This window comes from Myotis myotis, unplaced genomic scaffold, assembly GCF_014108235.1.
Source record: "Myotis myotis isolate mMyoMyo1 unplaced genomic scaffold, mMyoMyo1.p scaffold_m19_p_6, whole genome shotgun sequence".
Taxonomy (NCBI): domain Eukaryota; kingdom Metazoa; phylum Chordata; class Mammalia; order Chiroptera; family Vespertilionidae; genus Myotis; species Myotis myotis.
In genome coordinates this window covers 96,334,746-96,351,691 of record NW_023416368.1, presented here as the reverse complement: position 1 = coordinate 96,351,691, position 16,946 = coordinate 96,334,746, and the positions used below count along the sequence as shown (strand labels likewise).

The window sequence follows — 16,946 nt, the reverse complement described above, 5'->3', positions numbered from 1 at the left end:
TGTTGGTGAGGCAACATTTTGAAGGTAATTAATGCTACTGAATTGTACATTTAAAATGGTTAAAATGGCAAAATTTACATTATGTTGTTATTTTACCACAATAAAAACCATGGTTATAATATATATAAATAATACATATTCATTACATATACAATAATAAATATATGTAACCATCCAAAGCCAGGCACTCAATAACAAAAAAATCAAACACTTGATTTTAAGACTTGAGGATCATTTAAGTGCTGACTGAGAAGACAGGAAAATGTTCCAGGGAGAACAAGTCATCCTTTTCATCCTGCCCCCACATCCCACCCCCTGCAGCCATGAAGCTGCTCTAGAAGAGGCTCACCCGGACACTGGTATGGTCTGGAGTCCTGTAAGTCCTTATCTGGCAGGTCCCTCCCTGTCCACAGTTTCCGGGGCAGTGGAAGGGACAGAATGCATCCCAAGATTCATGTGCACAGGCACCTGGACCATGTAGCCCAGATTTAGCCATGGCTTCTATGTGAGGGAGGTCCAGCACACCTGCACAGCCTTCTGTCAGCTGCAAGGGACACATAGCCACATGCTTGAACAGGCCCTCCCACTCTGAACAACCATTGCCACAGACAGCATGGGTCTATGCTAGATAGGTGACCACATTCAATGTGACAAGAGCTCTGACGCTGTTCCTGAGATTTCAGAGGGACCACAGCAGGCAGGGTAGGGTGGGGTGGGGGGTGTTGCATGTCTGCTGTCCTTCAAAGCAGTGCTCATTGTTACCAGTGACCTAGTTAACCAATAGAACAGACAGAAAAATCATGAATGGATATTTAAAAAGCTTGGCACTTTTTATAATCCAGCTTTCATTTCATCATGGTAGTTTCAGAAGTAGACAGTGGGGACCGGAAGCCAGGGTCTCGCCTTTCAGTGGTGGCAGCTGAGACCGGGGAAGGAGCAACCTGTCTGGGTCTATGGACCAACAGGGCAGGGCCAGAAGTAGCACCAGGACCCTAATTCCAAATGCAGGGCTCATTCTAGGGCACATGTCCTCTTATCAAAATGTCAATGGTGTGTGGATGTCAGAAGTTACTAAGCACTTTTTCTCAGTTAACTAGTATGGTTTAACATTTAGAAATGACATAGGATGTGATGTAAGGAACATTTATTAATAAATCACGATTATAGTAACAGATATTGAAATAAGTGGCCCAGCTCACTGGTAATATCTCAACTGGTGTCAAAGCCATAAAAAACAACAACAGCATCATAACCACACCTCCTCCTCCAATTAATAAGTGAAATTAGCAGTCTGGAGAAGGTTCAGAAGGCACAGGACAAGAAGAGAACCAGAAGAGGTATTCAAGTCTGAAATTATCCCACCATGCCTCACTCAAAAAATCCTCAGTGACTCCAAGCTGCTTACAGGACACACTTCTGACTCTCTGCCTGGCATGAAAGTCCCACTGTCTGTGCCACAGCCCTTGCAGGTCCTTCCTGCCTGTCCACTTTCGAGGGTCCCCCAGCCCAGCCACACTGTGGCCGTCTTCATTGGGAATGACAAGGGCATCAGCTCAAGTCTCCTGTTGTTGCTGTTTTCAGTGCCTTCCCTGCAATCCACCAGGGTGGGAGCCTGCCCCGAACCTGCCTGGATAAACCAAAATACCAGACTCATGCCAGATTCTTATCTGGTTCTTTACTGGTGAAAGAGGGAGGCAGGATGAAGAAAGACCAAACGCAGGACAAGACAACGGAGTTGATAGGTTCAGAAGTTATAAAGAAAATGCCATGAAACTGAGATGCCCTCAGAGGAAGCCAAATGTGGTTTGGTTTTGTAATCTCCAAATGCTGCATCAAATATGTGGCAGTGACAGACTGTAATAAAGAGCCACCGTTCTGAGGCAGGGGAAGTTGGCCCATCCCACCTTAGACAGGAGTCAGGGCACACTGCCAAGCCCGTCCCAGCCAAGCCACGCTCTCCAGCCCCCACAGGGGTCCTCTTGCAGTGACACAGCCATGGCCACCACAAGGAGCTGCCACCCCAGGAAGTCAGGCGCACCATCTCTCAGCACCAACTGCAGTTTGTCACCAAGACCCATTTCACATGACTTTAATAGCATTTGTAGCAGAAACCACAGCTGAATTGAGGATGTGTGTGCATTTTTTTCTCCCCAGAAATTTAACTCATTCCTCCATATGCTCAAGTTTCATCATACAGTGAGATCTCCTCTCTAAGGAAACATGAGATTAACCTCTAAAAGATCATCTCTTGAAACTAGGCTCTCCCTGCAGGAGGAAGAGTGAACAGTGAACAGTAGAAAGCCCTGTCCCTCCCGCAGCAGCCCTGTCCAGTCACTGGTTACCACTTCCTCAGCCCTGAGGCCACTCCTGACTCACTAGGCAACTGTTTCCAGCACTAATGCACAGGCTCGCTAATAAGACTTATTGACGACAGTCAGGACCAGCTACACAGAAATGTGCTCTCAGGGGCTGTGGGTGAATTTATCCTGACCTCTCCCATCACTCATGGCTTTCAGAGGAAGGGTCCTCTCAAATTGCATAGCCACCTTCAGAATTAACAGATAAAATCCCTACATCCCCCATCACAAAGCCACAGGTTCCTTCCTCAGCCTCAATAACGTCATGGGAGGAGGGGGCAGATTCCAGATCCCACCAGCCTGAGACCTATGCTCCCATCCACTCCCAGGAGCATGGGCACGTCAGCCTTTATAGATCAGGGGCTCTCAAGCCCAGAGCAGGCTAGAGCCACGTGTTCTGGAAGCAATTAGGAACCTGCCACACTTGCTAGTAGCAGCTAAAAAGCAGCATTTCTATGTCATTACAAAAAATGACTAAGTTAGACCAGGAGGAAAAAGTGACAAAACATGTATATTTAAATTACCCCACAGTAAAGATGAACACTTTTTTTCCCCAAAAGGAAAGGGCTAAGCTTAAGGACTCTATGCCTGGGCAGACACAGAGAAAACAGGCTTGCAGGTGTGTCTGCAGCACCAATGAACTGGTCTCTCCAAAACAGAGCTGAGTCTGATGGGGCCTTAAAGCTATATACTGACCTACAGAGAGCATACTGCTCACCCTGGCGAAACCAAGTCAGGAAGACACAAATTGCAAAATGCTGATTTCAATGAATAAACTGCAAAGTTAAAAGAAAAGATGACAGAGGGAAGCTATGCATTAAGGTGTTTCACCGGGCCCAGAACTCAGGTCTCACGGGCTCCTGAACTACAAATGCACAACACACTCCTGAAGTAGGATGACAGGGAGATGTCTGATGACAGCAGAAATTACTTTTTTTTTAAGGTAAGCTTGGTATGATGTTGGTTTTTATTTAATTACTTATTTTCATTTATTTTTTCAAAATATATTTTCATTGATTTTATTTGATACCTGTTTATTGTCACTTTAGGTAAATAACTAATTTAATATTGCTTCATAATGATATATGATCCTATTTAGCCAAATGTCCAAACTTTACTTTTTTATATATTTTTATTGATTTCAGAGAGAGGAAGGGAGAAGGAGAGAGGGATAGAAACATCAATGATGAGAGAGAATCATTGATTGGCTGCCTCCTGCATGCCCCCTACTGGGGATTGAGCCCACAACCCAGGCACATGCCCTGACACTCAACCACTGAGCAACACTGGCCGGACATAATGTTGGTTTTTTAAAAACAGTTATCTTTTAAAGATACATACTGAAATATTTAAAAATAAAAAATAATGTCTATGTATTTGCTTCAAAATTATTTAAAAGGGTAAAAAAGCCATTTTATTGCCCAGCAATAACATAGGGAAGACAAATTATAAGTATTTCTATCAAATATTATTTAAATTTCAACTTCCTGGATACAAAGTAGCCAGTCTCGTCAGAATCTAGTTGAGCACTTGAGAGAGATGACAGAACAAATGCCCTCAACTGGACGCACACACACAGCACACCTGTGTATATACACACACAAAAACCTAACAGCACATACACAGTACACATGTACATATGTATGCTGCATAGGCTCACACACATACACAGACTCACAGCACACACACATACACCCACAGCACACACGTACAGACTCAGCAGGCACAGCACACACATGTACACACATGTACCAACTTAGCTCATGTACACATAGCTCATGTGTATACATATGTGCATGGGTAGAAGCATAGGAAGGCTGTGCTGTCTGCATGCACAGAGCACAAGGACTAGGGATGGGCACTGTCTTTCTCAAATGGATGTCTCAGATGGGTATCTCAGCAGCTCCTATGGGTGAGAGGCAAGTACAAGCCAGGGAGAATCCTTTTCAGGCAGGAAAGAGAAGAGACTCACCTGCAAGAGAGGAGGGAGCCCCCAAATGCATTACCTGTCTGAGTTCCTGGGTGTCCTCCTCAGAAATGAGTGGCTCGCTCATCTGTAGTTGAAGCAGCCTGCCCTCCTGGTTCCCCGAGGAGGGCTCTCGGTGCCTGGCGCAGTCCACTGGCCTGGACGCTGAAACACAAGTCAAACAGCAGTGACCTCTTCCATGATGCACACAATGCAGAAGTACTTACGACTTTACAAAGATCGCTCCTGCTCTCCGGGCCAACGGCATCTCTCCATCTGCAGTCTCTGCCTGCTGGTCCCCGCCCTGAGCCTCAGCTAAGCTGAGTGGCTATGGGGCCTGCCCAAGCCTAGCCTTCCACTCCAGTCCAGGGTGGTTTCCTTAACCCACCCTGATCCCAGTGAAACACTGTAAATACCTGGGGTCTGGTTCTATAACTGGCTCTCAGAAGAAAGGGCCCTCTCCAGGAGTAATCATTTCCTTTATTAGAAAAGACTATAAATTTAAAGTTTAAGATAGCACTTGTTGAATCCTCATAAACCCACAGGCCGCTCTGGGTCTGGAGAGCACTGGGATGGCCAGCTGACTGGCCAAACAAAGGTAACTGTGGAGCCACGAGGGAGGGAAAGTCTGAGAGCACAAGGCCAGGCATTGCTCAGAATGGGTTTCCGCTCCAACAGCACCTGCCTGCGTAATGTCCCCGAGGAGCAGAAGGGCAGCCTGGTTAGAGGCTGCTAATCAGGTGGCTCACAGCCCCTCCCATGGTGTGCCACCTGTTCTTTATTTAAAGAACTGACTCCACCTGTACCCTGGCACTGGGAACCCAGATGAGGGCATCACTTAGAGTCTGCTGCCTACTCTTCTGCACAGACCACCTCAGGTACACAGTAGTTACTGATTAGGATGCTGGAGAGGAGAGCAGGTGGCAGAAAGTGCACAGATCTGAGAACCAGCACCAGATGCTCCAAGCAGCCTTCTCTGCTTTAGTGGAATGGGGGCACAGCAGGGTAACAGGTGACCCCCACCTCCTTCCCAGCACCCTAGTGGTAGTGAGCAGAGTGGCTTGGAGCAGCTGCTAAGGAATGGAAAAACAAGTCTGTCTCGGTAAGGCTCTCACTGGCCTGAAGGGCTGAGGCCCAGCTGGTGGCCTTCAGGACACACCGACTGCACAGGTCCCTCCTTGGTGGGAGAGGTCAGCCACCCCAACCTGCACACAAAGGTGCCCCCTCTAATCCTATTTCTTAAAAAAAAAAAATAATTCTTACAAATAACACTCCCTGAAGAGTGCCTGGAGGAGGAAGATGATGCTCGGCCTGTGGTCAGCAGACTCCTATCCTGCCTCAGGATAAAAGCAGGTTGTGATGAGACAGGAAGCAGGTTCTCAGGATCCCGGGAAGAAAAGGGCCAGGCCAAAGGAGTAAGCTCAGGCAACAGAGGAGTAAGTCTGCCGAAGGCAAGACCCCAGCCCTCCCCCAGCCCATCTCTAACTGTGCGAGTGAAAAACGCATCCTGTACAGAGCCACCACACCTGGACCTCATCTCTAGGTCTCGAAAAGTCGCACAAGACAAAACATTACTGCAAACCATGCACTCGAATATTTGCTGTTCTAGGCCATTCTTTATGAAAATGCTAGTTGAAGCCCTTCTAAACAATGTCATAACTTGTGTTCTATACTTGCTAAAGCCCCACCTACTCCAACATCCTGGGAGGCTTGTTCATCAAAATGGTCCCCATTGTTCCAATGTGGTCTAGTGTCCCTCACTGGAACATCACATATGAAAAGTCCTTTTCTAAAGTGTCGGTCAGCAGCAGAGCACTGTCAGAGCTGGGTTGAAAGCTATCATGGCAGAACAGAGGGAGTATCCTACTAGTTATTATGAGCCTAAAGGAGAGGCCACCTTACGCATGCCGTTAAAGCATTACCTGTGATGACACAATGGCAAAGTGCACTTCATAGGCCTGAGAATAGCAGTTCTCTGGCCTCACTCAGCATGTACCTGTGCTCAGTCTGCCCCCTCACCCACCCCCAGCATGCTGGCCCCACCTACCTCTCCACCCCACACAGGTCCTGCACTTGGCCCTTCCATCTGCAGCAATCCTAGTGTTATTCCATTTGCACACCTTTTAATGAACTTGCTTGGAACTGCCCCGCTGTTTATTTTTTCAGCATCACTCCAGGAACTCTCTGACTAGCTTCTGTGAGAGATGGTCTATCCACTCACACTGTGCACAGGACTGTGCTCTGGTGTCCATTTCAATACCTATAGCTATATTACTGACCAAGGCATACTCTTTTTGAATGTTTAGTGAAAGAGTATTATTTAAACAACCAGAAAGCCAAAATGGAGGAAATTCTTCCTAGACTATACTAAGTCAGAGATGTTTTTCAGGACAAGCCATGGGCTCAGTGGAATCCCGCCCAGCACAAGGCTTTGGCCACCCCCAGTGCTGTGTTGACACTGGAGCTATTGACTCAGTTACCTCAATGCTTTGAAATATCTTCTGAGAAAAATTAGTTTGGTTCAGTATAAGATGGTTTTTGACTCTAAAGTCATTAATTATCTCTGTTAACCAAACTAAGCACACATTGTTCCAGCTAAAAGGACACTTACAGATGATTTCACTTTCCAGGAAGGAGAAGACATCGAGGAGGGCCTGACTGGGCAATAGAGGCGGCACCAGAGGGCAAGTGTGAGGCAAGATTTCCATGGGGTGAGTGAGCAGGTGACCAGGGTGTCTTTAATTAGGTGGTCAGGGAAGGACTCTCTCAGAAGGTGCCAGTCAGTAAACAACAAGAACAAAAATCAGTTCCGGAACCCTTAACAGTACCAGGCATGGCCTGCTCTGATGGAGAAGGATCTGTGGGCTTCCTCCCACACCTGTCACTCCAGGACCATGAAACAACCTGGGAGCATGCTACGACTGCTAAAAACTATCAAGACCACCAAAGCAAGGAGAGTCTGAGTAACTGACACAGTCAAGAAGGGTACAAGGAGATGCGCTACCTAAATGTCACATGGGATCCTGAAAGAGTAAAATGTAAAACAATCTGGATAAAATATGGACTTAGGAGAATAGCAACGTATCTGTATAGGTTCATTAGTTATGACAACAAAGGAAGCTAATGTCGGGTGACAACAAGAGTGTGGAAGACATGGGAACTCTGACTATCCTTGTAATTTTTTCTGCAAGTCTGATACTATTCTAAAATTTGAAAGGTTATTTAAAAGATATTATGCAGAAAAATAGCATTTTGCAACTGCTCTTCCCTAAGGTGGAAAGTGCCCACCTGTGTCATTCAGGGCCCTCAGAGGTCCACACAACACATTACCTCAGAGGTCTCTGGAAAGTTCTACTCACCCAAGGCAAATACCTGTCTCCTGTTACTAGACTGCCACCTACTGGCCACATGTTTTACCCAAATACCTCATCAAAGAGAGGAATCCATTTCTGAGATGTCAGTCACTGTTTCCACCTCCACTGTCTCTGCAGTTTCCAATGTGGAACAGCAAAGACAGAGGTGATGGCAGACACAACACAGGCGACAGTGAGAAATTGACCCTCGTCGCTAGGCTTGCAGAGGACACAGTGAAGTTTCTAGCAAGTCAGATGTCATCTCACTTGCTAAACTCAACATGCTGGCTTCTTCCAAATACATCACTTCTCATTACCTGAGCCTCTCCAAACCCATAGCTGTAAGGTGCTCCTACTCTGTGAGGCAGGGTGGCCTCGCAAAGGGAGGATGGAACTTCTTGCTCAGAGCAGAAGACACTCTGCAGGGATCCCACCCAGGGGCTAAAGTTAGCACCGAGATGAAAACCCATCTGTCAGCTCATTCCACACACATTGGATCCATTACCGTGAAAGGCCAGGCCACAGCTATTCAATCCAACCCTAATCTAGGTGTTTATAGTGTGGATAGAGGAGGCCTATAATCATTGACTTTAGGTAAGGGAGACTGTCCTAGATAATGTGGTGGGCCTGCTACAATTAGTTAAAGGCTTTAAAAGCAGACCTGTGGCTTCCTGGAGGAGGAAGATGATGCTCGGCCTGTGGTCAGCAGACTCAGCCTGTGCCCAGGAGGTTCAGCCTGCCCTTCCTGACGACAGGCCTGTGGAACTTGCACGCACCTATCTTCCTACAGTCTGCCTGCTCCTCTCCAGCCCTGTATGCCACCTGGGCTCTAGCGTCAGGGCCTGCCATCCTACCTTTCATGGCATCCCTGACAGCAGGCCCAGCAATTTTGTGCAGTGTGACCTCTGTGCTACACATAGCGTGCTCGCATCTGCCATCTCATTCATTACATGCTGTGCCCTATTTTCTATCAGAAACCCCATGTCCAACAACCCACAAACATGGTGGAGCTCTGTGACAAGGAGGGTTGTGGGTTTTATTTAGCATTTTTTCCCAAGATTATAGGTGCCGAATACCATGCCTGGCTCTGCAGGGTTCTCAGTGCTGGAGGAACCAGTGGCTGATGGTTCTGTGTGTCTCATCCCTACAGAGCCTCCTCCTCTCACTGCTGAGGCCTCTCCCATAGGAAAATGCAGTTGGTGACTCAGTCAAAACTTGGGGCATCAGAGCAGCTGCCCAGCTGGGCTTGTACGTGGCCTTGCCTGAAGGGCCCTCTGGTCAGGGTCTCACATTGGCTGCCACAGCCCACCATTCTTGCCTATTTTGTGGGCCAGCTTCTGAGTCCTCCTTGAGTGAGGGGGCCAAAGAAAAATCAGAAATGCCAAGAAAGTAAGTTTTTAAATTAAGTTTTTACGTTAATATTTCTAACATTTTGGATCTCATGAGACCATATCTATTATCAAGTATATATTTTTTGGAAACTCGAAGTCATCTAGAATATCAACATATTCATGTGTTAGGGAAATAGGTTACATATTAGAATTAAAATCAATCACTTAAGAGAAAAAAGAAAAGGAACCAGAATAGTAACAAACATCTCTCTTACTTTAACAGACATGCAGGAATCAAAGATACTTGTAAAAAAAAAATTCACATTAAATACAGAAGTAATATTACCTATAATTCTAGTATTAGAAAATATCAGAATATTTTATGACTTTAGTATTTCTTAAATGGGGCTCACAAACAAACTTAAGGGAGGAAATGGTGGATCTGACCACAGCAAAATTAAAGATTTCTGTAATGGAGGCTGACAGTCTGGGAAAGCACTGGCAGCCTCTCAAATCAATAAGGAATGAAAATCTAGAATACATAAAGAACTCTTGCAAATCAGACAAAACAATAACAACAACAAAACACATAGAACAGGCAATCCACAGAACAAAACCTGTGGGCTTAAAGAGCAAATGAGCATCAGATGCTCTATCTCACAATCAGTGAAAGAAATTAAAATACCATCAAGATGCCACAGAACACTTGTAAGAATGGCAAAACTGAGAGGTCAAACATCAAGTTATCCCGTGCTATGGAGGACGCTGTGACCCAAGAACCTCGAGATATGTGGACATGTAATATATCCGCATGTCCTGCCTCCCACACTCCACCCCACTGGACATGCCAGCTACACCCTCCACACCCCAGAGACCTGGAAGAGAACACCACAGAGAAAGAAAGTTTTTCAGAATACCTCAAGGATGCCCCATAAACTACCCAAACTATGCTGCATAGTTTTCAAAGATTCTGATACCTGAACACACACCTGGAAGGTGGTCAGGGAAGACCTCGATCAAATGTGAAGGAAAACAGGAGTGAGGCTGAGTAAGTTACTGATGGGGGGACTGGAGACTCAGCAAAGCAGGTGGGGGCTACTGCTAGTTAAGACCCTGAAATGCTAATTCTCAAATCAAATAGAGGAAAGAGTGAAAACACTTAACTCAGATCTCTTTGTTCTGAAAGGGTCATCAAAACTCTTTCTGATCTACTTGGAAATCTCTATAGCTTTCCAGTGTATGATAAACCAAAGTGATTTGAGATTCACAGTTGACAAGTACTAAGGAAAAGGGTCTGAAATTATTTTTATTTACAATGCATCATGTTAAGTACATACCACAGGCAGTCTGAGACTTCCCAGGTCTGTGCACAGGCTGTGTTGATGGTCACTTACCTGCCTGCCAGACTGAGTAGCCCTTCTCTGCTGGGGAAGAGGTTCCAGTGCTTCTGAGCATCAGGGCATCTTCTAAAAACTCGATCTTCTTGCTGAACTGCATTTCCAAAATGGGGACAACTTCTGGCATCTTGGCAGATATCAAACGAAAAGTTATGTCTGGCTTCCCAATGAACCGCTGGCGGATGCTAACTTCATAATGTGTGTGAACCTTAATGTCATCTATATCTTCTCTTTCAAATCTGTGTAACAGCAAAGAATTTGAGTCATGGATTTCCAACCCAGAAACAAGGATGGTGAGCCTTCCTGGTTTAACATGAGATTCTGTTCCTTGGGAAATAACAGCAGGAATTCTGATCACTATCCCTTCTTTTCCAAGAGCTTTGGTACTAGCCATTGAGGAGCCTCCCCTGGAGTTTGTGTCTGATGGCATCTTCCAAAGCTTGAAGCTAAAGGGCCACCAAGAATGAGATTCCAGTTCTTTCAGCAACCTAGAAGATGAAACAAGATAGTAAAAACTAGGCCATGCAATTTTTAATACTTTAACTGCTTTAGCCTTTATAAAGCACTTTTACCATTTTACAGTTTTCTTTTCCACAAATACTCCATGAAACAGAAAGAGCAGAAACGGTTATCTCCACATTTTAAGAAAAGAAACCTAAGGCTAAAAGCAGTAGTGTTATTTGCCTACAGCATGTATACAAAGCTATTTGTAGTGGACACATTATCTTCAGATTCAAATATTATTACTCTTACCACACTAACCCTGGGTAATTCTGACTCAAATCCTGTTCTTAATCTCTAGAGAGGTATAGAATTCTGGCAGTGATCTGTACTGTCCAATACAGTAATAGGCACATATGGCTACCGGATACCTGAAATTTAGCTAATGTAAGGAGGAACTGAATTTTAAACTTAAATTTAATGTAGTTACTAGCTACCATATTGGACAGCACAACTCTAACGAGGAACAGATATATCTAAAAAGTCAATATAAGGTAAAAAAATAGAAGCAGGACTGGGAAAGCAAAGGAATAAGGATCAAATAAAATAAAACAAATAAGATGGTGGAATTAAACACAACCATATTAGTAATCATATTAAATAAAAATAGACTAAATTCTTTAATTAAAAGGCAGATTATCAGCTTGGAAAAAAACAAGACTCAACTATATCTTGTTTACAAGAGACACTGTGAAATATGATGACACAGATACATCAAAAGCAAACGGATTGGAAAAAAGATATATCAAACTAAAAGTAAACTTTTAAACAAGCAGTGTACCAGGAATAAAGAGGGAACGTGCATAATAAGACGGTTGAACCAACTGAAATATTTAATGCTAGTGGCCCGGTGCACAAAATTCGTGCATGGGAGGAGGGTGTCCCTCAGCCCAGCCTGCACCCTCTCCAATCTCAGACCCTTTGGGGGATGTCGACTGCTGGTTTAGGCCTGATCCCAGGATGTCCGACTGCCGGGATCGGGCCTAAACCAGCAGTTGGACATCCTTTTCACAATCCTGGACCACTGTCTCCTAACCACTCACCTGCGTGCCTGCCTGATCGCCACCTAACAGCTCCCCTGCCGGCCTGATTGACGCCTAAGTATTCCCCCGCGGGCCTGATCATCCCCAACTGCCCTCCCCTGCTGGCCAGATCACCCCCAAGGCTTTTATTAGTATAGATATGGCCCTTCACAGAAAATTTCACTAACCCTGCTTTATAATAAGGGATTGACGATTGAATCATTGGGGCCAGGCACCAAGAACTTCCTTTCTTTGAATAGTGGAGGGAATAATTGTCTTGTCTTTAAATTGCCCTGAACATCAAATGAGATAATGACTTAGAAAAGCATAAAAGCACCATATAAAGACAACTGTCTTTTTCATATACTGAAAAGACAATAAAGTGGTAAAACGAAAAACACTATTTTTATTCTCCCCCTTCCTTCCTTTACAGCCTTTATTTAAACTTTGAAATTTAGAAAAATGTCACTCCTATTTTCATTTATTTACACTCAATATTATTTTGTATTAGTTTCAGGTTTTATATTAGTTACAGAATAGTGGTTAGGTAATCATATACTTTACAAAGTGTTCCCTGATATTTCCAGTACCCACCTGGCTTCATACCATCATTACAACACTATTGACTCTATTCCGTATTTAAGTGACAATAGGTTTACAGGTTCTTTCCAATCTTTCTTTTGTGTTGCTTGCCCTTCCTTTTCTTTCTCATGTCTTCCCTCATTTTCTTTATAAAGTATCTCAATTGGCCCTCAAAGCTCAGTGAAGGCACTGGGACACGCTTAACACATTTTACAGAGCAGGAAACTGAGGCCAATTCCAGTTGGCTATGGAACTGGACTCCTTGCGCAGGAGCCCTCACAGCCGGCTCTCCACCTTTCCTAAGGGACAGCCGCAGGGCAAACAGAACAAACCTCCCCGTGAGGCTTCCAAACCTCATTCTCAAGCACCTCTTCATCATGGATGCTCCACATTCTTTCCTCTCCCCGCCCCACCCCATTCTTTACTGCCCCTCTTCTGGGGAGCAGGTGGTAGGCTTGCACTCACCGTGCAGGTGTGCACCCCCATGGGGCGGGGCGAGAACTGGGGGTGGGGCGGGCGCAGGCTTGTTTTTGGGCCAAGGCGGGAACAGGAGTCCTGGCCTCTCAAGTGTGCAGGCCGCGCGGGGAGCTTCACCAAACCGCCGCAGTGGGTTACCCAGCAGTGCGGCGCTCCTCCACTGAGGTGGCGCTGCCCCCCTACACCCGCCTCAGGGCTGCGAGTCTGCGCCCCTCCGCCCAGGCGTCCTTCCACGCCTGCAGTCATCGCCTCTTGTTTCCCGCCTTTTGGGGCCACTACAGAACCTCGCGCTCTCCGCGGGCGAGGCACATATCTGCCTGCCAGCACCCTGCCCAGGCCTGAGCCCCCTCCAGTGCACCCCACCTTGGTGCCGCTCTGCGCCCCTTGGGCCGCCCGCCTCCTGGCCAGCCGCTTCACCGAAGCCAAAGCCATGGCGCTTGCCCAGGATCCCCCATCAGGGGGTAGCCTGTCCGCGCGCCTGCAGACCCCATGGCCACAGCTCCTGGCAGCCGCTTTGCCAAAGGTTCCTCTACATTCAGGCTCTCTCCTCAGACCCCCGCCCTTCCGTGGCTCCCTGCAGCCCCCGGTCTACTCGGCTCTCCTGCCGCCCACCTGTCGGGAAGCTCCCGGGCGCCTTGCTGAGGGCAGTGTGGTTCTGGGGCAGGGGCTGGGAGTGTGGGGAGCAGCTCCAGTAAAGTTTATTAAACCCCAGGCCCCGAGCCCCTCCTTGAACGGAGCCCAGGGCAGGCTGGGGGCCTGGGTCCGAACACTGCAGCTGCGGAGGCCCCGCCCGCCCAGGGCCTCACACAGGGGTCCCAGCTGGCATTGGGGCTTATACGGCTTGTTCGCGCTGTCAAGCCCCCCGCCGCCCAGGGCCGCACACAGGGGTCCCGGCTGGCATTGGGGCTTATACGGCTTGTTCGCGCAGCCAAGCCCCCCGCCACCCGAGGCCCCACACAGGAGTCCTGGCTGGGGGTGTGGTTTAGGCGGCTTGTTGGGGCCGCCAAGCCCCCTGCCGCTCAGGGCCGCATACAGGGGTCCCGGCTGGCGTTGGGGCTTAGGCGCCACATGGGCCAGATGGCAGCTCGAGCTGGCCCTCCCTGCCTGAAGTATGCAAATTAGCCACCATCTTGGTTGGCAGTTAATTTGCATATCGCCCTGATTAGCCAATGGGAAGCCTGTCGGAGGTACGGTTAATTACCATGTTTGTCTTTTATTAGATTAGACTAGAGGCCCGGTGCACAAAAATTTGTGCACTCGGGGGGAAGGGGGGGTCCCTCAGCCTGGCCTGTGCCCTCTCACAGTCTGGGACACCTCCGGAGATAACGCCATGCTAGCTTAGGCCTGCTCCCGGGTGGCAGAGGGCAGGCCCAATCCCTAGGTGCAGCCCCTGGTCGGGCTCAGAGCAGGGCCGATTGGGGTGTTGGGGCACCGCCCCCTGTCATGCACAGAGCAGGGCTAATCGGGAGGTTGCGATGCCACCCCCAGTCACGCTCAGGGTAGGGCCGATTGGGGGGTTGGGGCACCACCCCCTGTCACGCTCAAGGCAGGGTCGATGGGGAGGTTGCGGCGCCACTCCCTGTCACACACAGAGCAGGGCCAATCCAGGGGTTGGGGTGCTGCCCCCTGTCACACACAGAGCAGGGCCCATCAGGGGGGTTGGGGCTCCTTACCCTGTCACGCACAGAGCAGGGTGGATCAGGGGGTTGGGACGCCGCCACTGTCACACTCAGGGCATGGCCGATGGGGAGGTTATGGCTCTACCCTGTCACACACAGAGCAGGGCCCGTAGGGGGTAGGGGGGGCGGGTTGGGGCGCTGCACCCTGTCACACACAGAGCAGGGCCGATCAGGGGGTTGGGGCGCCACACCCTGTCACACACAGAGCCGCAGGGCAATCAGAGGTTGGGGAGCTCCCCCGGATCAGGCACAGAGCAGGGCTGATCAGGAGGTTGGGGCGCCTTCCCCTGTCACAAACAGAGCAGGGCGGATAGGGAGATTGTGGCCCCGCCCCCTGTCACACACAGAGCTGCAGGGCGATCAGGGGGTTTGGGCGCTGGCCCCTGTCATGCTGATCCCGGTGCCAGGAGGCCTCTCGGCTCCGCTGATCCCGGTGCTGGGAGGCATATTACCCTTTTACTATATAGGATAGAGGCCTGGTGCGTGGGTGGGGCTGGCTGGTTTGCCCTGAAGGGTGTCCTGGATCAGGGTGGGGGTCCCCACTGGGGTGCCTGGCCAGCCTGGGTGAGGGGATGATGGCTGTTTGCAGCTGGTCACACACCCTTCAGGGTGGGGGTCCCCACTGGGGTGCCTGGCCAGGCTGGGTGAGGGGCTGAGGGCTGTTTGCAGCTGGTCACACACCCTTCAGGGTGGGGGTCCCCACTGGGGTGCCTGGCCAGCCTGGGTGAGGGGCTGAGGGCTGTTTGCAGCTGGTCACACACCCTTCAGGGTGGGGGTCCCCACTGGGGTGCCTGGCCAGCCTGGGTGAGGGGCTGAGGGCTGTTTGCAGCTGGTCACACACCCTTCAGGGTGGGGGTCCCCACTGGGGTGCCTGGCCAGCCTGGGTGAGGGGCTGCGGGCTGTTTTCAGGCTGGCGGGTGACGGAAGCTCCCAACCGCTCCTTTTTTTCTTTTTCTTTTTTTTTATTCTGGGCCAGCTTTACCTCTGAGGCTCCAGCTCTTAGGCCTCCGCTGCTGAAAGTAGGTATCTGGTTTGTTTTGGTTCGAAACAATGTATAACTCCAGCTCTGACTCCAGCTCTGAGATCCCAGCTTGCTGAAAGCTGGTTTCTGGGGGTTTTTTTAGCTTCTATATTTGTTAAAATGTTTCAAACTGCAGGCTCAGAGGCCTGCAAGGCAGGCGGGGAACGTTGGTTTCCTCCGTCACTGAAGCAAGCAAGCCTCATGTTAGTTTCAAGCTGCCTGGCTGCCGGTCGCCATCTTGGCTGACAGTTAATTTGCATATCGCCCTGATTAGCTATTGGGAAGGGTAGCGGTCGTACGCCAATTACCATGTTTCTCTTTTATTAGATAGGATTACTAAATATGTATGTATCTAATAACAGAACTTCAAAATTCATTAAGCAAAAATTGATATTATAAAAGGAGAAATAGATAATCACAGCTGTAGATTTCAACAAATTTCTCTCTATGATTGATCCAGTAAGAAAACAAAAATAATTAGTACGAATACAGAAATTTTGAGCAACACAATTTAACCAACTCAACCTGATTGGTATTCATAGGAACAGCATCAACTGCTGAATCATCATTCTTTTCAAGTGTATTCAGAACATTAAAAAAAAAGAAAAAAAAAAGAGTGCCCTGGCCAGTGCACTCACGCAGTGGTTCTCAACCTTCCTAATGCCGCGACCCTGTAATACAGTTCCTCATGTTGTGGTGACCCCCAACCATAAAATTATTTTTGTTGCTACTTCATAACTGTAATTTTGCTACTGTTATGAATCGTAATGTAAATATCTGATATGCAGGATGTATTTAGGCGACCCCGGTGAAAGGGTCGTTCAACCCCCAAAGGGGTCGTGACCCACAGGTTGAGAACCGCTGCACTAGAGGGCTAAGGGTGGTGGTAGAAATTACTGAATAGAAACCAGGGATGCTCCTAACATTGTATAATTCATGGCACCGCCTACACACACACACAATTTTAAAAAGTAAACCCCTAGCAAGAAATGCTCAAGAAAAAAAAATAAAGAAAATGCAAATTACCAATATCAGGAATAAAAAGGGGGCCCTAGCCGGTTTGGCTCAGTGGATAGAGCGTCCGCCTGCGGACTCAAGGGTCCCGGGTTCGATTCTGGTCAAGGGCATGTACCCTGGTTGTGGGCACATCCCCAGTAGGGGGTGTGCAGGAGGCAGCTGATCGATGTTTCTCTCTCATCGATGTTTCTAACTCTCTATCCCTCTCCCTTCCTCTCTGTAAAAAATCAGTAAAAACTATTT

The 16,946-nt window shown here is 48.1% G+C and overlaps 1 protein-coding gene across 6 annotated transcripts in view; it reads right to left on the bottom strand.

Annotated features, from left to right (window-relative positions):
• Positions 1–16,946, bottom strand: part of SNAP47 (synaptosome associated protein 47) — a 104,750-nt gene that overhangs the window by 11,238 nt on the left and 76,566 nt on the right. For 5 of the 6 annotated variants that reach the window (XM_036313795.1, XM_036313793.1, XM_036313792.1 and 2 more), the window contains 2 exons: positions 10,402–10,892; positions 4,364–4,488 (listed from right to left, as the gene is read on the bottom strand). In XM_036313795.1, coding sequence (XP_036169688.1) covers positions 4,364–4,488; positions 10,402–10,892 — 616 coding nt within the window. The remainder of the gene's footprint in view (positions 1–4,363; positions 4,489–10,401; positions 10,893–16,946) is intronic. The other variant, XM_036313798.1, reaches the window with a different exon arrangement.